This window comes from Hippichthys cyanospilos, chromosome 5, assembly GCF_059441005.1.
Source record: "Hippichthys cyanospilos isolate Australia breed blue-spotted pipefish chromosome 5, RoL_Hcya_1.0, whole genome shotgun sequence".
Taxonomy (NCBI): domain Eukaryota; kingdom Metazoa; phylum Chordata; class Actinopteri; order Syngnathiformes; family Syngnathidae; genus Hippichthys; species Hippichthys cyanospilos.
The window spans coordinates 9,213,448-9,236,089 of NC_142373.1; the positions used below are offsets into that span (position 1 = coordinate 9,213,448).

At 43.0% G+C, this 22,642-nt stretch overlaps 1 protein-coding gene across 2 annotated transcripts in view; it reads right to left on the bottom strand.

Annotated features, from left to right (window-relative positions):
• The window catches only part of fign (fidgetin), a 58,840-nt gene that overhangs the window by 25,054 nt on the left and 11,144 nt on the right, over window positions 1-22,642 (bottom strand). Inside the window, exons 1-3 of one of the 2 annotated variants that reach the window (XM_088415909.1) lie at window positions 5,539-5,609; window positions 5,390-5,449; window positions 4,690-4,724 (exon numbers count right to left, since the gene is read on the bottom strand). In XM_088415909.1, the coding sequence (XP_088272035.1) occupies window positions 4,690-4,714 (25 nt within the window). In that variant the 5' untranslated portion in view covers window positions 4,715-4,724; window positions 5,390-5,449; window positions 5,539-5,609. Of the gene's footprint in view, window positions 1-4,689; window positions 4,725-5,389; window positions 5,632-22,642 lie in introns of those variants that run through there. The other variant, XM_088415908.1, reaches the window with a different exon arrangement.

Here is a 22,642-nt window from a genome sequence, read left to right on the forward strand (position 1 = left end):
CACATAGCTGAAAGCAAAATCGCTAATGACTACTACAAAAAAAAAACAAACAACAAAAACAGGTATTATTAAACCGGCCAAATAAGGTTTCAGCGCAGAGAAAACAAACTTTGCAAATCAGCAGGTAAATTAGCGTCAAAATTTCTCCAAAGAGGGAATAGGAAAACACATGTTAGAAAACCAGAAATGAATGTTACCACAATGGTTAGCTAAGGGGGAGGAGCCTAGATCATTGGTAATATTTATAGTATTAGCAATGGCATTTGTGCTGGTTTCCATCATAGAAGGATAGTTTCTTTTTTTTTTGCCTAAGAGACCATACAACTCATGAAAAAATGTTCAGTGAAATCCTATGAATAACATGCATCCGTATCCGTGCAAAAACACCTAAAACCTTTTTTTTTTCCACTCGTGTACAACGCAGGCCGAAATTTGCTGGTAGACTTTATTATCAAAGTAATAAAAATGAATAAGATTCTAAACATTCAAATAAATTGTAATGACTATGACTATTTTTTTACTACTTTGCTTTCAAGTCTCTTTAACTTTGCATTTGAAAATTGAACTTAATTACCGTATATGAAGAATATTGAGTTACGCTGTACGAAATGTGCTGTAAACCAGGTTGTTGTTGTTGTTGTTTTTTTTTTTTGTGAGCAACCCTTTACCCAGATACAGCTTCACTCATCCAGTACTAGCCCTCCTCAAGCACAGCGCATTTTTAATCGAATGCCTGGACTTCTATTAAAAAAAAAAAACAAACAAAAAAAACAATGTAAAAGAACATCTTTGGGAGTGAGTAAGTTAAGTACTGTTACTATGAAAAATATTAATTACTTGTAAAGTCCCCTGTATAATACACCTCTTTACCAAGGTATTCTTTAAGTGCTGGTAAATTCTAAACAATGTTTTGTTTTGTTTTTTTAATTAAGCCCATGTTTAATATCTTACTTTGATATGGGTTTATTAAGGAAGGGATTAAGTCCAAACTGTGAAAATTTTGTATATTTTGCACTTGTGTACTATTTTGTACTTTTTGGGGGGGCGGGTTGGGGGTCTGGCTGCAAACACACATGCACAGGAAGGAGTACTAGTCAGGACATTTTACAGTAAATTCACAGTGCGATTTACAGTCGCCGTGACGGGATTGAATTTATACCGCGGTATGAATTTTAGGTGGCCGGCCCTACACATGAATTATTCCGGCAGCAGCTATAAAACAGAACATCGCCAAGGTAACAATATCGGTCCGCAACGGATTGTGTACTTTTATTGTACAGCGGTTTACATTTCAAGCCTGTATCTTAAAACGCTGCCCCGACACTTATTAAAGCTTTTACGCCGGCGACCGTTTGAACCCGCGGCACGTGAACCCGGTCCGCTTTATGAATCGCGTGCTCCGACGACGCATCGGCAAAAACTGCGCGGCGACAATGACTAATTAGGCTACCTGCTTTGTTTTGTCAAATCGAAAGCTTTTTCCTCCGAGGGACTACATAACACGGAGGGGCGTAGGAAAAAGGATGTCTTTTAGACACTATGCTGTCACTCAAAAGACAAAAAAAAAAAGGGGGGGGGTCTGAGCGGACAGTTGCATGTGTCTAAATGAGATGGTGGGAGGAGGGGTGGGGGGGGCGGGGGCATGTCAAGGATTCACGGTCCTTCATCTTGGCAGTAGAGCAAACACATCCCTCAGTGTAGCAACAGACAGCTGCCTCCACTTTCCAACGCGGCCCAACTTTAGATCACTGCAGGAATTGTCAGCGTGCGCGCGCGCCACCGGGGGGAAAAAAACAAGCGGCGTGTCCAAAGCAGGTGGAATGGAAAGCGAGGAAAAAAATATTTTGGAGTGTCACGCTCCCGCTTGGGGACCTGACCTGGGTTGCGTTTAACATCTTCGTCCTTAAAGACGCCAATCCGCCTTAGCGCCGGGCCTCCGTGTCAAACGGCTCCGGCGTCGTATTGATTAACGGCGACGCCCGCCGCCGTCCCGGGGCTGCCTTTTTCTTTCTTTATTTATTTATTACAGCGCAAGGTAATCACGAGGCGCCTTTACTTGTCACCATTAGCGCACGTCGGCCGAGCGTCAGTGTTGATGTTTACGGCTCCCTTATAGCCACGCCGCGGGCCCCGCGCTGTCAATTTACACCGCCGCTAATGGTGTTACACACTGCCCATTATGGGCTGATCGTTTAGGGGGGAATCACAAGCTGCGCCGGAACACGGACGCCAATCAAGTCAGAGGGGAATCAAACGCGCATGGAGCACCGTCGTTCCCAGATTTTGAACGCCTCGGCTACAAGTGCGCATGAAAGCTACTAAAAAAAAAAATGCCAACGGAAAGATAATGTGCAGTATTGATTGACATCGGAGAGGTTAGCGTTTACCATAAGATCTTATCGTATATACTGTAACAGCACTGACTGTTGGCGAGCACGGTGCATTATTAACAATATTCCTTTATCGTGGAAAAATATTCCACACTACAGCAAAAAATTGGTTGTCATAGTTATGGACATATAATTCAACGATCGCATTTTGGGCTCTCGGGTGCACTTCAACTTGTTCGGTATGAGCCTCATCAAAAATATAGATATACACTGTTGAAATACATCGATGGTATTGAATTTCTGGACTCCTAAAAAAATATATATAAAATGGCTGTAAAACATTTTCCTCATGTCAGATTTATCAAATTTCGCTTCTTTAGCTATGTCAAAGTAGCCCAAAAATAAAAAAAAATAAATCCACATGTTGCGGCCACTTGTGTAACCTAAGTAACACCGTTCATTAAAAGCATTTTTCTTTGTTGCCCATAAATAAGAAATCGGATCATAAAGCCGGGTTAAACATAAGAAAAGAAATAAAGACCGGTAGCGAACATGCTCTACGCGTCAGCTCCCGGTTTAGCCGCGGCGTTTGAAAGCGTGAACGTGTGTGACATTCAGCCGAGCGGGAGATGAAAACAAGGGCCGAGCGCTCTGTCGTCACGTTTCGCTACCGGCTTCGCTATCAAGCAACCGCTTGGATTCACGTCTTCATTTGGCATGTGACGCAGCTGTCGTGCAGCGGCGGAGGTGCGGGGGCCAGGTTAACTAAGGACCTGTCACCTAGAAACACTACCCCCCCCCCCCCCCCCCTCCCCCAATCAAAAACACCCTCTGTAGTTGTGGGCTCACTGGACACTTGATTAGGTGGGGGGGTGGGGGGGGGGTCCTAATTGCAGCCAACAGCAGAGCTGAACTGACAATGATGCCTTTCTAGAAATAATAATAATTTATTAATAAATGCTGCTGTGGCTGTAGTTTGCAGCGGTGTGGGACTGCACTCATAAATAAATAAAGGTATACAATACAAAAAGTCATGCTACACCACATAAACATAATCTTGCCAATAGTATTTGAAAAAAAGTGCACTGTGATCATTTTTGTAGTCCTTGGGTGTATTTTTTTGGTACCTAATAATTGGGATGCCTAATAAAATAAAAAAAAAAAACATAGTATGTGGTGTTATATTTGTAGTAATCACTGACATGTATTTTATATTCATTTCAACGAGCAATTACTTGCAAAATTAGTGAGAGAAAAAAAAAATCAAGTACGCCTTCTCCAAAAACAAAAATCTGAACAACAAATTTAAAACCCACTTTACAACAACACATTAGCACGCAACACTTCAACATAATGGATGTACAATATTTGTTTTTTTCCACGTCAACGCCGGGTGCTGGAATGCCGTTTTTTTTTTTGTTGTTCAAGAGGAATGAAAACATACTTCAGCTCATTGCCGATGATGCTAATTTCCTCTGCAGGAGCAGGCGGCAAGATGCAAATGAAATGTTTGAATCCAATGAAGTGCTTTGGTCTACAGGGGTGGACAGCCTGTTTTGCTAAAGCGCGCAACTTAGCTCACTTTGTGTGTTTGTGCGCTTTGACCGTTCCCCTGTGTGCGGATGTTTGCCCTTTCCTTTGCCGGATTGGCAGCTGTCTTAAATGAAGGATTTTTACCGAGCAAAATAAAAAGTATATATACATATATATATATTGATACATACACACACACACACACACACACACACACACGCCATGTGTTAATGTTGTCTTTTTGTTTGGATCAGGCCAGTTTTTGTCCTGCTGTTTTTTTAATTAGCAAACTCATATCACGCAGAGCCACTTTAATGCTGACATTTTATGTACTTTGCCACAAATCTGAGCACGTTTGAACATTAAGATCAAATATGTCATGTATTTCTACCTTCTTCTGTCTTCTATTTCAAAGGCCATTCTTTTTGAACACACGTCACCGCCGCATTAACACATCTACGATTTCATATTAATGAATCATAATTGGGATCGTGACTGTTATGCCGGCAAAAAAAAAAAAAGGGAGAAAAGTTGAATTGCAGCAATAAGTGAAATATAATTAAACGTGGTTCTAGTCCTTTAGTCTTCCTAATGAGCTGTACTTGAAAGCTAATTGATAGTGTCACATCTATTGATTAGAAATGGGAACATGACTTTCCACAAAGGTCTCAACTGTCACATACTGTAAATGTGGAATGTGGGGAAAAATATACTTTGCATGCACACACACACACACACACACAAATGCAATGCTACGATGGCTAGAAAATGCACGTGATGGAATCAAACAGTATATTAATAGATAAGAATTTCAAGAGGGACATACCATAAAAGCTGGTGCTAGTAATCATGTCTTCACGCCTGGAAAGGAAAGAAGGAAGACAGCAGATTCGCAATGTTCACCAGGTGGAATTCCAACGGCTTGCTTCTCATTGCAGCCACGCCAGAGCGAGCTCCTTTCACAACTTTCACACAAACACGCACACGCTACCGCTTTTTTTTTTTTTTCCTTGTGGCGTCCACGCAAATCACCGTGCATGCATGCGAAGACGAGGGCGCGTTTCAATATTTTTGGGGGGAAGAAAGGAAGGCTGCACAGGAGTGTGACACTTCTTGCAAGAGCCTGATGAGACACACTGAGGATGACATGAGACACACACACACGTTCCTCATGCCGCCCATTCGAGGAAGAGCGACCCCCCCCCCTCTTCCTCCTCCCCTTTACTTTTGGAAATAGATTACTTGCAAAACAGTTGATTTTCCGAGTCTTAGCGTGCCGACGCGTTGTAAATGCGTCAAGTTTTCCGTCCGACGTTGTCATCTTCCTTTACAATCAACGTGCACAAACTTGTTGTTTCAACTTATTCAAATGCATACGTGCGTCATCATCCCGCAGCGCGTCGTTTTGTCATGCTTTTTTTTTTAGGGGGGGGGCGCGATCGAGCTGCATTCGAACGCACGGCAATCGGGAGGGCGCTTGTCATAAAAAAAGAGACAAATATCACGGAGGGAGGATGCGGGCTTACCTGTGTAGGTGACAGGGCGGCTTCGGGATTTTAGGCGAGCATCGATCCGAGTGCGGAGGTCTGGTGGCGGCGGCGTGGCGTTAGAGGCTGCCCGAGCCGCGGCTCGACAGCGGCGAGCATTCCAAGTTGCTGCTGCGAGCGAGACTGACCACTGCCTCTGCCATGTTGGAATTCCGAGCCCTTGGACAGCTGCTCGGCCGACTGGAGGGGAGGCAGGCGCGCTGCACAACTGCGCATGATCCCTGCAGGAGGGAGCCAAATTCAAAGGAGAGCTCCTAATGAGCTGCGAGCCGCGATCATGGCAACGCTTGGCCCCAAAGCTGTTTTCACATCTTGATATTCTAATTGCGGCCGTTTGCACACATTCGACTTCGCTTGGATCCGCATCATAGGGACAATATGCATTAACGAGCTTCACACAAAAAAAGAATTTAAAGTGTTCCTATAGTGCGATCTTAAACTTCCAACTGTTAACCAAATAAACACATATATGATTATATAGCGATGGCATTTTTTTTTAGTTTGTTTGGTGGCGCTTTCTAACCCGGAAGTTAATCATCCGGTTGAGTAAATCACCTCGAACCGTGATGTTGCCACGCCCATTTTCATTGCGTAATCAAAGCGCAAAAATGATAGCTCCAAGGTGTGTATATATATATATATGGCTCTACCAAATATGGAATGCAAACTTACAGCGAATGATATCTTTTTTTAATCTCCCCTTTCTTTACGGCGTGGAAGCGAATGCACTTCGGTACAAAAAAAATATATCCTGGATGCACAGCAAGCATAACATATCATCTAGTCCAAGTAATGAACAGAAAATGGCGCTGAAATATATTTTTAATACACTCCCACAGCTAGGTGGCCACAATTTTACATATGACTAAAAAGGGCACCCTGTTATTATTCAATATTTATTTCATTCCCACATTACATGGCAGCGCCTGCGCCTCTTCATTACGTGTGGGCGGCCTTGACAGAGGGAGGTAATCTCTTCTCCTTTGGGGAAGCGATGCAGGGAGACCCTGGTCGGACGCGTGATATGAGCATGGGCACCAAAAGTCCCATTATGCCTTCTCATATCCATAGCCAAGGCCCTAAGAGTGATGCATTGATTCAACCTCCACCACTCACTCCCCTGGCCGCGCCACGCTAATTCAAACTCCATGAGGTCTTTGGAGAAATCCCAACGCCACTCGCGCGGCTACTCCGCACAAAGAGCTGTCGGCTGTCCGCCGGATTCCGTTTGGTTCCGGCTTGTGTGTAATTGCACGCATTGTAAAATCCCGTCTCGAACACATCACCTGGACGAATATATCTTGAATGAGTTGAGTCATTCTACGCCGACGAGTTTGAGAATGAAATCTGTTGAACTATTTTAAGAGAAATTGATGTTATTTTTACATTTAACAGATTGTCCATATAAAAGGATTGTCATTTAAATTTTTGCGAAACAAGTGCGTTGCATCCAAATGGTCTTTTTTTAATGTACGTCACCATTTATATTTCTAGAAAAATAGGATTCAAATGCGTCCTAAAACATGTAAACTGTTTCCGGATACGTTGGCTCTGTTGCGTATGCTACAGGCATTTTTTTCTTTCTTTTCTTAATTTTTTCTTTTGGCAATATCTGTGTACTTTTCTAGCCCTTGAAATGAAACTAATAGCTAAAACTAATAATAACAATAACAAAAACATGACATTTTCCTACCCCCGACCTTTACCCTTGATTCCAATCGACTAACAATTATGAAAATTATACATGAATAGTTATCTATCTATCTATCTATCTATCTATCTATCTATCTATCTATCTATCTATCTATCTATCTATCTATCTATCTATCTATCTATCTATCTATCTATCTATCTATCTATCTATCGTGGCTCGCTAGCTAACCATGCTAGCTCTCTGTTTGTCTGACTAGTTAGCTTATCTATCTATCTATCTAGCTAGCTAGCTATCTAGCTAGCTATCTACTGTATCTAGCTAGCAAGCTAAGGCATCCTCTCATACATTTTCTCATCATATTGCTGACTATTTTGCTTTGTAAAGTATCAAGTCTCTTCTAACATTTGATACCAAGCTATAAAGAAAAGCATGTATCATTCATGCTGGTATCAGATTGGAGCGACGTTGGTTTCGAACTGTACTTTTTATAACCGTGTAGAAATTGGTGTTGTGTTTTGGATCATTTTTTGCGGGGGAAAAAAACAGGAGTCATATAAGGAAAAAAAAAGGCGTCTTGTTGTACGTCACACCTTCATTGAGCGGATAGCCGCAAACAAGGCCGAATAATGACGCGGCGCTCGCGCACGCCAACGCGCGGTGCAATAACCCAGGCAAACGCGGGCACGTACGAGAGCAGCCTGTGGAAATGCGGGCGCGCTTAGAGGTCACGGTGAAAAACAACAGCAGTGCATTTCCAGGTGTAGCCACAGCCATTGTCTGCTTCCTCATATGGGCATGTTGAGACGGTGCCTTTGTCCTTGTGTCAGCAGGCAGGACATTCTAAATTATTTTGCTCAGCTGCCTCCCTGAACCCTTGCTACAGCACGTCACGCACACATCACGCCGACAGCCACACATACGGCTCGCCAGATCACAGTTCACGTCCATCACGGGCGGGAATCCTGCTCGCCGACGTGTCGGAGCTCGACGGCTTGAAGGAGGATATTATTGTCCGTTGTTGTTTTTGGATGATCGATCGGCGAGCCGACGTCCAAATTGACCGTCGGAGCGAGTCGAATCATGTGTTTTATTTCCGGGATGGGTATTATGATTGATTATTTGATTAAGCGAGCGTTAAGAATTCCCCTAATTGTCTGGAAGTGATTGCCTCTTCAAGCTGTCCGGGCAAAAGAAAAAAAAAAAAAAAAAAAAGAAAAGGGTAGTGTACTCCAACTCAATTGTTGTCAGAGGTTCACAAAATAACAATCTGATATGACGTTTTCCGGTTACCGTCGATCATCATTTTAAAAATCTAAATCTGATTTGGAGCGCTTTTGTTTTTTTTTAATAACATCCATATATGAGCACATTATCAACAGGCCGATTCGGGCCTTGTTTCCAGGTATCGAGTCTTCATGAAGGCTGTCGACACCCATTCGCCCAGTTGGCACCATATTGAGGTTTCATCAACCAAACGGGAAGATATTTGTCTAAATTCTTACTAATTCTTGGAGGCAATGAAGCAATCTTCTGCAACGCGCAGTTTAAATTTAGCTTGCTGAGAACATTTATCTAAATATTCCATGTCAAGTGAAAATATGCATTTTATTTGATCTCAAAACTATTAATGTTATTCAGCAGATTTACCAAAATATCCAATAGTTGCCGTTCAATAAATGTATCTACAGTTGCATACGTTTGTTACATTATACCGTACATTTCGGAGTATATATTTTTCATGAGTTCCAACCCCAAATCGGGGGCTCGACTTAGAATCGCATAACTCGAAGCCCGGACCAATTTTGTGAAATAACTCATATGGGCGGCAAATACAGCCCAGCATCAATATAATAAATAAATAGCACCACTTTTGCTGTGATACCAGTTTAGTAAACAGCATACAAATGAAAATACACAGTCGGGCTGTGTCACTCACGTCAATAGCTTGGTCCAACTGCAGTGAGAGACCTTCTGACTCGCTCAGCTTACTTTCAATATTCATCCTTTCGACTTTCACGCAGGGGAGAGTTAAATGGCCGAGCACAACTATAGGACAAGATCAGTTTTTTGGTTTTCGTTTTTTAGTTTATTGAGCCAGAAGCGGGACATATGGGAGAATGTGCTGCATATCGAGCCACTGCATTAGAGGAAAGCAGGAAAACCATTAGTCGTTTTGGACACAAACGGCCTCGGTACCGTTTTATTTTGAAATAAAATATTCTTCCCGGAAGTATGTAACCATCTACTAGATTGTCGTGCGTGAAACGCTCTCAATGTAAACAAGACAGTGAGTTTTTTTCGACTGATCTTCATTTTTCAGTCGACTTATGTTATACGTGTGTGTATATATATATCTTAACAACTGAAGTCAGGCGTCGACTTACACTCGACTTTTTGTCATATTCTTCCAAATTTCGACGAAATGGGGGAGGTTGGGGGGGGGGGGTGTTGCCTTGTCCTCGTGATAGCCTTACACTCGAAAAAGCGGGGTAGTCTCGTTTTCTATAATAATCGAGTGAAATCTACTATTTTTGTTATTTTGTTTCAAAATAACGGAAGAAAATCGAGGATTCGGCTTCCAATTGAGACAATTTGATTTAGTCCTTGGACACTCATTTCTCAGATTATTTGAAGGCGCGTATCCAAGTGTGCCCATCTACCAGGACTTGAAGTCTTAATAGGGCAAAGCTTCGCAGTGAATAGAGCCCACAGAGGATAAGCTAGTAAATCTCGCAATAAAAGCAATGTGATTTACAGTAAATTCCACAAGGCTGACAGTGCCACAGCTGAGGGCATAAACATTCCTTTCAGCGCTGTGCCTCAATTCCGTCCGCCGTGAACTACAATCACGCAGGCGCGCCGCTCGCCGCCGCTGACTTTGATAAATGGCCAGGAAGTCTTACCGGTGGCACAAAACTACAACTTGTTCACTCGCATTTCTGCATTTGTCCCCGCTTTTTAGTGCGCGCGCGCAAGTGCGCTCACCTGTCATTGATTGATTAGCTATGGCCGAATCTCATTTTGACTCACATTTCACACTGGGTGTATTATTTATAGGAGCGCTATCTGAGGGAATGGGCTGTTTTTAGCCAATGTGTTTTGCTATTTACCTGCGACACAGGTAGGCCGGTCCATTCCATTGCTTGACCTGACCACCGCTAAAGAAGCTTAGAAGTGGCGAGCTTTTGTGGGATTTCACTTCCTAAAAGCAACAATGTGGAACTGGCAGATTTCAAATATTTTTGGTGTCCCTTTAATGAAAATTCATATATAGGTATAGGTATATTTAAATAATTCATAAGCGATATGTAGCAAGCTTTACTAAATAAAATTGAGAAGCACTGGATTAGTGGAGGCGCATAAAAAATATTTTTGTAAGGCTTTTTTTAAATTAAACTTCCTCTTTAAAAAAAAAAAGAAAGGCAAGCTAAATCAATGACACAAATCATCGCCGCTTCATACATTTTTCATTTGGAATGACAGTAAAAGCAGAGCGTTTGTGCACTTATGACCCTTGACCTTTTTTTTTATACCGTCGCGATTTTCTTGAAACATTACAATCAACATTGCCTGTATGGTTAATCAAGTTTTTATCACGTTGACCCCGGAAGGGATCATTTTTAATTATTTCCTTTCGTGAAAAACGTCTTGAAATTTGAGGGGGGAAAAAAAAAAACCAGAAGAGGTTGCCCCGTATTCAGAAACGAACGTTTGCAATCATTAAAACATCTATTTTGAATGTGATAGAATTGGTTGACAAATCGATAAGGGAAAAGTGGCTTGTATTGATTAGTCTTTTCGGTAGATCCATTTTAATTAAAAGGTAAGAGAGTGCATGGCACTGATAGCAACTGTTCATTTCTTTAATTCCTGTGTTTTTCTAAAAAGGAGACGGATGAGTACCGCTTGCATGGAATTACACCTTAAGTAGCGAATATAAAGGCGGGCTACGTCTGATGCACTTTGTATTTTAATCATAAATAATAATTTAGTTACATATGCCCCAAAAATGGTGCGAATATGAACAAGCGTGCATGCATTTTAATGGAGGCACTTAAATGGTAATTATTCCACTCAGCCTCAAACGCAGGTAACAAATGGAATTCAATCAGTGTCCGTGCATAATGATGGTCATTAGGAGAAGGAAAATAATAATGACATCCTCTCTGCATTAAACCTGGAGACACTTTACACAATGATCCTGCCGCCGTTATTGATCTCCATGGAGATGGGCAATTGTCACTTTTTCAGCGATAGGCTTGAATGTTAAATACAGCTCATTTTGTTTTCCGGCCAACATTAAATGTTTCATTTAATTTACTTGCCTACTTGAAATGCTCGCTCTCATTTGACACCGTTGTAATTTGCTACATTGTTAAAGCAGCCTCTCCAGTTCTCACGTTTTCCCTAGTTTTGTAAAAAAACAATTTCTGCTTTGGTGGGAATACAATGCAACGGTTGAGAAGTTTACGCGAGTGAATTTAGTAGCTACCGTTGCCACCCCCTCGTCAGCACCTTCATTACGGTACAAATATGAAAGTTAGCAGGGATATGCCGAATGCTCGAATTGACACTCATTTGCTAATTGAGGCTCGAGGCTGTTTTCCCGCCCCGGATTTTTAATGCAAAATCCATTTAAATATGTGCCTTTGCGTCACTCGCGTTTCGTTGATCCTCGCGCTTATTGTCAACCGGAAGCGATAAACCGAGGCTTCTCCGAGACAGCCGCCCGGTCGAATAATTAAATAAGATCTCCAATCAAATGATCCATGATTTGCATGCCGTCTGTTGCCAACGAGCTCCATCTGTTTGGCTCCGAGAGCTCTGACACTCTTGCTCTGGCGAGTGAGACGGCGATAACGTAATTGTGGATGTGACAGCTCCACCAGATGATGCAGGGACTGTTCAAAAGTCTGCTCCAAGACATACTGTACAAGCTCCGTGTCATATGGTCGGCGAGCGCGACCAAAAAAATAAATAAATGGCCGTCTGTAACAACAAAGCGCGCTGCCTTGTCTCTTTGGGCGCGCCACCTAAAGTGGAACTGGAGTATCTTTGCCATACAAAGTTACTGTAAATAATTGAATAGCAGGAAACGGAGCTTGCAACGGGAGGTGGGAGTGAAGGACAATAGCGCTTGTGCCAGTTTGGCCCGCCGCCAGTGGGCAAAGGCAGCGCCGGACCGGGCTCTGGGAGGCGGGAGCGACTCAAGGCTGAGTCGGTCAAGACAGGCGTCCCCGCTTTGATGGGTCTGTCGTAGCGGGCGGGGTCCGCCGTCACTGAGGGTTCAGGTGTTCGCCATCGATACGCGCCGCTCGCTCGTGTCAGGGTGAGCCTTAATGAGATCCGCTACCAGAGCTGCGGCAAGGATCGTGACAAAGATCCGCCGTTTGCTCGTATACAGTAGACAAGCGGCCTGACCGGGAATTAGGAAATCCAGTGCAACTAATTGCCCCCGATTAAAAAAAAAAAAAATGTCTAATCTGATCTAATCTGATGCACGGTAATATCACTGAAAGGAATCGATCCGCATATCCGTAACATCTATCTATAGTATCTAAGTTTTGCAATCATTCATTCATCCATAATACCCTACTCCCCACAGTAATGAGAAACAGAGTATCAGGGTTGATATTCGTCACATTTGTGCATGTTTTATTCAATTTACGGCCATAAACTCCATCGTGCACTCCTATGGCTGTCTTTAGTGTCATTTTAACCACAAAAAGCACGTTGAACTACCTCGTGTATTGAATGCGCTATATAAGAAAAGTTGCGTTGCCTTGTCTTGAGTCACGTTAGCAATCTAGGCTAACCTATGCTAGAAAAAGATGGGGACCAAAGCAGCATGCAGACTAACACTCAGTTTGCTGCTATGTCAGTTGGCCGTTATCAAGTTCCTGTTGCAGCTAACATCAGCCTGTGTCAGCTGAGGTTCTTTTCAAGAAAAGAAGCGAGCAGACTGAACCAACGTCCATCCTTGTTCACACACGGGAGTATGACTAAAACAGAGCGGATCGTCTAAAAGTTATGTCTCCATTTGTTTCAATTAACAGTGCATCGGTTAGAGGACACGGAAAGGTATTCCATTTGACTCGTGCATTAATCGCTGTCTTTTGGCATACGCGCACAATCATGAATTTGGTGAAACACGGATGCTGCTCAACTTCAGGTATTTATGGTCAAATGAACTCGGTCCGCGTCGTCAGGAAAAGAAAACAACAGCTCATTTAACATTACACGGGCGAGGCGTTCACCGACCGCTCACCATGTGGGAAATCTGAAACACGCTTAACGTATCGTGCAACAAACATAAACCTTATGGACAGGAACGAGAAAATATGAATAGTTTAGAAAGGATGAGACGTATTCTGTTTTGCTGTAGTTTTGACATTGGTGCCAAAGGTCAGTCGTATACACGGTTACATAGAAAATACCAGAATTTATTTGGAATCATTTAGAACAATTTCCAAACTTTTCATCGGTCCTGTACCACATGCCAAATGTGACGAGCATTTTTAAAAAAATATATTTCAGTTGTTAGTGGATACAGGGAAAACCAAATGTTCAGGTTTCTTTCCCAGCTGCGTAATGTAATTGGAAAGACAACCGAGTCGCCCCAAAAACAAACTGGCCCTTCTTCCGACAGCCAGGAACCGGCCGGCTCAACGCGGCCATATGAATTAAGTGTGAAGAACATCGGAGTTGCTACCATGCCAACCCTGTGTAAAATATTCCACTTGCTGTGGGAAAAAAACAAAACAAACTTGAGATTCTATTTGTGCTTGTCGACTTTACTTTTCAGCAACATCGGTCGTCTTATGACCACAAAATGTCCAAGTAGTTTCTGCAAACAGAAATACACTGTTTTACAATGATTATCACACTGGCAGACACTGATTTAACAAAACCTTATGTCCACACCACTTTGCCATATGCTTATTTGTTGACGCTCTATTGTATGAAAGAAAAGAGAACGCTATTGTATTATATGCACAAAGAATACTTCAGGGCGAGAAAAAGTTTTTAGAAATTGGATAATGGCCAAACTGGCTTTCCCTCCTCACTACGGAACGGAAGTAATATTTCAAACAACTCTTTTGGGTGAAATATCTGAAGTAGCGGAGCAAGGATTGCAAGTAGTCGCAAACTTGAAAAATGTTGTTTGTTGGATCCTTTTGAAAGCAGCAGGAGCAGCAAGAGAACATATGCGGACAAACCCACACAAGTTGCAACTGGTGTGCAGGCCCTGCGGAAGCCTCTTCCATCGGTAACGAGTAAAATGTACAGAAATATAAAACAAAAAAACATACACTAACAAGGAGATCCCGTGGGACACAACTCACTAAACTAAACACCAAACTCGGGCTGTCACTCTCAAATCTTTTCAAAAAACGATTATTATATCGATTATTATATCAAATAATGCCCCCATCCTCGACAGTACATCCCAATTAAAGTATTAATAAATAAATACATGTACTCTTGAAGTGAGTGGATATAACTACTCATTAGATGATGTTCGATCCAAATGAATTTTTAGACGCCAAAATTTGCCGATGCAAACCAATTAGCAATCGTGATTAACATTAGCGCGCTAGCAATAACTATTTAAATGTTGTGCTGTATTTTGTCCAATCCTTTGATCTTTACATCAAAGGCATTTCAAATCAAAAAGAAAACATTGAAAGAAGACAGTATGGAGCTGAAATATCACCCATATGGTGAAAACATGTCAAATTTCAACACGGCACGGCCACTAAGTTATAACACTACCAGGAATGTGGCATCCCTCGGCTAAAATACAACAAAAATTATGGAGAGGAAAACGACCAAAATGGTCAAAACACTGAGCAGTGTTTAAAACTAAACATAATGTTACATCTGAATATTATGTGTGTGTGTGTGTGTGTGTGTGTATATTAACTTCCTGTGAGGTCAATCACTTCCTGTTCTTCTTCTTTTTGAGTAGACTGGGCACGTTTGGCGCTTGTCCGCCCCCGACCGAAATCGGGGAAGGTAAACTCACGCGGTTACAACCAATCAAAAGGAACTCATCTGCTGCCACTGACAGCTATAGACGTCAAATATCAATTCGTGAATTAGGCCTGTCGAACTAGAATCTTTCAAACAGCGTTCCCTGCTAGTTTTTTCTTCGGTATTCTGGAATTAATGTAAGGGCAAGTGCGCAAACCTCCCGGGCTTTTATTATCCAAATGAAACACTGACTTGTTGAATCCTCAACAAGTCTCCCAAGATCCATCCACGGCCATCGGACAAAAAGAAAACGAGACTCCGGCGCGATGGAAGCCGCATTCATTTTGACAGGCTTCCGCCTTTCCAAACAGCGCCAAGACTTCCCGATGGTCTGTAATCCGCAGCTTTCGCACACGCGCCACTCATTGAGAGCGATGAAGTCCCTTCTGTTTACTCACTCCAAACCAAATGATCTTTCACAAGTAGACCACTTCAGTTGTGAAATGGAATTTGCCAGGGCCTTCTATTCCAAGTCTATTTCTCCCTTGGCTTTCCCAATTCCCAAAGCGGGTTGGCTCGCTCACAGATAATGTCTGTGAGGATTGAGCCGGGGCTCCTCCGCTGTTTTAATGGCTCAAGGGAAAAGGCATTTGACACAAGTGTGCACGGAAACAAAAGTCCCGGCACAAACACGCCACCCCATTTCTGTTTAGTCACCGCAATATATTAAAGAGAGCGTCCTATTCATCTTACGTAATTGCGCTAATACGTAAACGCGGGTAGTTTATCGCGGCCGGCTCGATTGTAAAAACATATCATTCGCTTCGTAAAACCGCAACTTCCTCAGTCACGTGTTGGAATTACAAGGGAATAAAGCGGCTGATGGCTTTATCTCCTTAGTGGATGACAGTGTTACTGCTTTGCTTGGTAGTTATGATAAATGGTTGTTGTAGGAAGGCTGCATTTACTTTGTAGAGTCATTATGAGAATATTATGTATGAGAAAACAGCCATTAATATTCATTATAATTGCAAACCGCCGAGCTGAATGCTGATGCGCTCGGATACCGACGCGAGACAAATTTTTCACCGTCCCGTAGTCCTTGTCGCCGTCCGTGTGGCAGAAAAGTCATGGTGATAGACAGTCACGCCCCCTCGCCATTGCGTGGCTTACGTTCAACAACACACCCGCAATAAGGGACATCCTTGATGGAACACCCTATTGACATACTTTAGGATCCTTAAATGATTTTTTTAAATCATAAAAACACAGTTAAATGCAGGTATAAGTGTCGATACTACTGTGTTTACAATAAACAAGTCCCCAATTTTCCAAACCAACTAATCCTATCATCTCAAAGCATGCGTCAATAATTGAGAAATGTGTTGATGACTTCAAATGAAAAAAAAAGTTTTAATTTGATTTGATTTACAAGTCAAGTTGAAATACAGTGCAGTATTCTCCCTTTGGTCCTGCGTGCTGCCCCCTAGCAGTTAAATGTGGAATTACCATTTTTTTTAAATTGACGACGACAACGGAACCCAGTAACTAGTTTGTGTTTTTGGCACACAATTTGCGGAGTCCCGTTCGTAAGTTGCACTTTCTTCTCTGAAGGCTAGACCGTTCCCATCGCAATACATTAGAGCCCCGATTTTGTTGGTGTCCGGTAATTGGAGCCATTGTGAAGGAAGGATCACTGATACATTTCCCAGTCTACGTGTGAATGAGGCTGTAAAGGTCAGCGCCTGTTCTAGCCTCCATCCCCCAAGGGCCCTCGGCAGTAGGGGCCAGAGAACACCACAAACAATTAAACGTGTTGCTCCTGGGCGTAGTGCGGCCGGACTCTTGTCGGCCGCGGAGGTTTTTTTTTTCTTTTTTCCTCTACCTCCGCGAGCCGCTGTTGGTCACTCTTCACAGCAATAATCTGTAGGTCTGAGCAATCAATACGAGCGCGACTGCCTCAGCCTCCATTAGCGCTGACATCCCTGGAGTGCATGATGTATTCAAGCTCATGCACACATTCACACGGGAGGGCACCGAAACGTGGAAGGCGAATAAATCGACACATTAAATACTCCAAATGTACTCACGAAACATATTGTGATTAAAAGGAAAAGTCTGTTGTAATTGCTCCTTTCAAAAAAAAAAAAAAAATCAACGTGGAAAACCAAAATTGCCTATTTATGATAACCTACTTTAACGTTCCGTAAAACTGCGGCTAGCCCGCATGCTTCTTTGTTAGCGTCTGTGCTAAAGTAATTACATGAATTTAGGACCAAAACAAAAACAAGATAAAGACGTTATAATTAATTAGTAATCGTTCTTGTTCAAATTGTCACTCCTAATTAACATTTGTTGTCAAACTAGTCTTTAAAAAAACCTTTTGCCTTAAGAAGGCTCCTGTTAGCTTCGTGCTAGCACATTCTGGAAAACACCATTGATCGGCTAATACTTTGGATCAGCAGCCTGACGGGGACACACGATATCACCGTTATATATTTGTAATCCGCTTGAGTTACAGTAGTTGTCAAATGACTCTTTTTGTTTGTTTGTGCTTTTATTTCTTGCATTATACTGCCCTCCGGTGGCCAGGTCAAGCACGCTATAAGGAGCAACACAATGAATCGAATAGTAGCATTAAATCATGGTGGCTATATCTTTGAATTGTCTCATTCTATTTGTCTTATTATAAACATTATTATATAATGCTATAAGTGGCCTTAGTTATAAGCGGAGATGAAAAATAGAAATTTGCAAGCCACACTACACCACACGAAAAACACTTTTCCCCCCAGGGTTAACATTTATAGGCTTTATTATGACATTTCTTTATTATTTGGGTTGTAACGTGGCAAATTTTCTTTGCTTGGGAGAAATGCATGGTGAAAAGAAAACTGAAATCATTATGAATGAATGAGTGAGTGATAACGGTGAAAAATGTGAAATTTCAACCTGACCAGCTTCCACAGTGTGTTTTTATTTATTCTTCCCTGCTACGACATGCACAATTTCCCTCTGTGAGATGAATAAAGCAAGTTCTTTTCTATCAAACATGACTGAATGCTTCCATGTGGTTTTTTTCCCCCGGTTTCAATAGAATCCTTTCTTGACCTACAGTCAAGTGTCGCATTGGATTTTCTGTTCCATATAGAGATAAATGGAACGAAATAAAGACCTGGTTTTTATCATATTATCCCATGTTTAAGTGGAAATTTCATGACTAGTTTGTTTTGATATTAAATGTAAGGCCACTGAACAGCGCGCGGCTAAAGTTCGTCTTTTTCGTATTTGAGTAGGGCTTAAAAACGACTGAATTGCGCCCTTTGCAAACACGGCGGATTGATAAAAGGAGAGCAATTGTAAACGTGAAAAGAACTCAAGGTTGGTGCGGAAGCCGCTGTTTTTCCTCGCCATTGTCATCATCGCTAACTTTATCACTGTATTGAAAATGAGGATTTGAATGGCGACGGGCGCGAGCGTGTGGAGGATACACACCGCCGCGTACTTGCTCTTGCAACCACACAAGCAGCAGATACCGCAAATAGTAATATTTCACACTGCCACGCCCGTGTAAAAGCATGCGTTCGGGTGAGAAACTACTTTTGATTACGCGTCCGTTAAGTCTCTCGGCGCACACCCCCCGGAGGTTGAGGTGCTTTAAATTGTGGGGTGACCTTCCTATACAGCAATTAGCTGATGAGTTTCATCGCACTGTCGATCAGTATCATTAGGTTGCAATCACCGCAAACACAGGGAAGCTTCCGCAGAAGAGGATCTGGCTTGATGTTGGAGTACCCTTACCCTATTGGGCAAATTACAATCATCCCAATGATTCCAACGGCTATTCAAAAGGTGATTTTCAGAAGTTTGGGATTTTTTCTTAACGAGCTGCGACTGAGCCTGTCGCCATTTCCAACACAGGTTTTGGGGACAAAGGCGCCACCCACTGCAAAGCCTTCTGTGAGAACTTTGTTGGAGCTGCTGTGTTAGCTTAACACAACTAATTAAATTGGGTGTCATTTTTTCGGTCCTATATTTTTTATGTCAACCACGCGGTGGGCCAAAAAAAAAAAAAAACATCTCTCAAGAGAATATCTCAAAAAAACAAATAAGCGCAGGTTTAATAAAGACGTAGCGGGGCTAATGTAAGGTGTCATAGCTTTAAGCAAACTAAAATAAGACAGTAAGGGCTTGACTCAGACAGTATTTACCAACTAAAAGCCTCCAGTAGCTCAAATCATAACAACTAAAAGGGCTTGTTGGCTGCATACTGCAGAGAAGGGAGTGAGTTAGATCATGGGGTTCAGGTTAAAATGATTGTTATTCTGCTAAGAAACACACTTGTCTCACTGGTGGAAAAGTGAAAATCTCTACAAGTCGGCTTTTACCCACGGCGGAAATTAGCAGTCGCGCAACAGTCTGACGTTAAAAAGTCATTCTTGCCAATCATCTGCCAATCACAAACCAATGATACGATACAAAGTTTGAAAAGAATTTGCCGCACAAGCGATAGATAATGTGCTATCTTTCAAATTTTGTGAATAACACTTGCTTTGCCAAGAAAAAAAAAAAAATGAGGCCAGCTATTTTCAAATACATTTGAAAGTTATTGGACGCCGAATGATAAAGACACGGCGTTCTTCACCCATGATGTCACCGGATACTGTCTTGCGCATTTTCTTATGGGAAGAAAATGAGCATAATAAGAAAACCATCAAGATTTCTTAAATGCAATTTTGGGGAGTGGGAGAGAGCAAAGGACTTACCATTACGGAACAATGGCAGTAGGGGAGGAAAAAAAAAAAAAGAAGAAAAATACATAAATAAGTTTAACATACTTGCAAATGCACTCAAACGTGTTTAACCTCTGTGCAAACTTTTGATCTTTACATCAGATGACACGGAACGAAGGGAGTCGGGAGCTGAATTTTGACGCAGATGGTGACAATATAGCAAAGTTGGAAATGGCGCAAACATTTAGTTATCACACCACCGGGAGGTTGCCATCTATTGGTTGCAAAAAGTGTGAGAATGATGTGGAAGAAAATGACCCAGAAATGATCAAAATAGCACATAAGGGTTAAATGCGTTCAAAGACGTTTCCGGTCAAAAATGTTAACTCCCACTGGCAACTCCCCAATTCCTATACTCTACTGATGAGGGTTTTTAATATAAATTCCAATGAACGGAAATCTACATTTTGAATATCGGCGTCCAGCTGACGATTGAAATAAATCATAAAAGTGCATTTTCTATTTTGACACGTGGCCTTGGACTCGGGGTTCACGGCGTTTAGACAAACAACCGGCTGCGCTCATTACCGACCCGAGCAACCTTCCGGCTATCGTCGCGCGCCGTTACGAAGGTTAGCGTCTTGGTTTCGGGGACAGATTGGGCAGGAGAATTCCGCCGCTAATAGATTTTGTGCAGACATATTTTCATGCTGTGGGTATCAGACGGTGACACGTGCGTAACCCCGCTCTCCAGCCCGGTCCACTTAGGGGCAGCCCTGTTGGGGGGGTGGCGGCGCTAAACAACCCCGCTGTGGTTTTTTTCCAGCCAAGCGAGGCTGTCATTACTGCGTTGCCATGGAAAAGATGTGTCGCAAATACAGTTTTAACAAGGCCGTTTAGCTCCCAACGCCTCGAAATGGGCTAACCGGGCCTCGCGCCGTCGCTTGTGTAATGAATTCCGTATCGGCTATTTTCCACGCTATATAGGACATCTCTAATTGTTCTCGTGATGCGGCGACAGGCAGAAGCTAATGGACAAAGCGCATCACGTCCGTCCGCCCACCGTTATCCCCCCCGCCCCCGCCCGAGCGGTGTTCTTCTCTTAAAACGGCAATTATCAGGCGATTAACACGTTGATTCTGCCGCAACGGGGCGCGCTGTGAAAACGCATGTTGTTTCCAAAGGCACTTGGCCGGTTCCCATCTCTCAAGGTGACAGAAATATTGCCGATCTTGCACGACAGCGAAGGGCGCCGGACAGGCCGGCCGGGCTGCGTGCGGCTTATGAATGTGAAAGTCACTGCAGTTTGGCCTTCCTCTCTGTTTTTACTGCCCCACGCCAGCGGTTCAGCTTTACTCAGCAGATTCCTCTCCGGTGGGAAACGCGGGCGGCTGCAGGTGGCTGAAAACAGTCTCACATGGCGAAAGCCCTACTGTCCTAATGTTAATTATTGATCAGTTGATCAAGAGAGATGAAGAGATTTTTTTTTTTTTTTTTTTGGAGAGCTCTGAAATGTCTTGTGAGAGCTGCCAAAAGATCAATACTTTCAATCATGCCAGAGAGCTCTTGTGTCAGTCACGCTGAGTAAGGTGATTACAATTGAGTCTTAAGACAATGAAGAACTTCACGGGGGCTTCCTCAGGCACACTCAGCCTCCTCTCAGGGAGCCTGATGAAGTCAGAACGGCTAAATAGACCAGCAAAGCACTTAAGCGCGCACCCCGAGAGGCTGACAGCGCTGAGCTTCGGCCAAACTCTGTGAGCAAACGCTAACTTGAACGGGATGCGGGTCAATATCGCCATGACGTTCTCGTCTCGATCCGCGGCAGAACACTCAGACTCTAAGATGTGTTTGCAGCGGTTCTCAAACGGGGGAACGTTTTTGTACTCGGGGGCCGAAATCTCACCCGGATGGTGACGACCACCACTTAGTTATCTCGCTACCGGACGTCTGGCATCAATTGGCTAAAATGCTGCCAGAATGACGTGGAAGAAAATGGTCTAAATCGGGGGCGGGCAAACTACGGCGCAGGGGCCACGTGCAGGCCGTTAAGCTTTTTAATCCGGCCCGCCAAACATGAAGAAATTATCAGTCGGATGGGCAGCGGAACCGCTTTAAAACAATAATAAAGCCGTATTTATAAGCTGCAAAAGGGTTACGGCAATAGCTCTTAACTTGGGTTCGATCGAACTGTAGGGATTTGTTGAGTCGGCCTCAGGGGTTCGGCGGTATGCCTGTTTCACCATTCGAATGAGTACGGCTCTCGTGAGACACAGCTTTACGTCTTTTCATGAATCCCTCCTTTGGATTCGTGGATCTGAGCCTTTTGGATTTGAGCCGAATATGCAACTATTTTTTGCACCAATAATTAAACATATCCCTGTATCTTGAATTTGAAAAAAACAAAAGCTATTTTCACAAGGGTTCGGTGAAGGCGCATATGAAACTGGGACGGTTCGGTTTAAGAAAAACTGGGTTAAGAATAGCAAAACGATATTGCGTATTTGTAAATGATTAAAAAGTGATTCCATGAAGGCAGTAAAATTGTAACGCATCACTTCCCACGTCATGGCTGTACCGGGTCTAAAACCAAAGAGCGACGGGACGGATTGAAGTAAAAACACAACGGCGGACGGCAACAACGTCGGTACGGCCTCGCCGGCGCGGAAACAAAGATGCCCAAATAGCGCGGCGCCGAGCGGAGCGCGTTTCTGTGTCTTTGCCATGGCTCCGTGTGCGACACCAGCCTTTCACGGAGCAGGTGACTTGTTAGTACTCTAAGCAACAACGGGAACAGATGTGTCCCTGACAGCGGATGGATGGTCAGGGTCCATCTGGTCAGTGCAGCCCTGGACAGGAATGATGAAT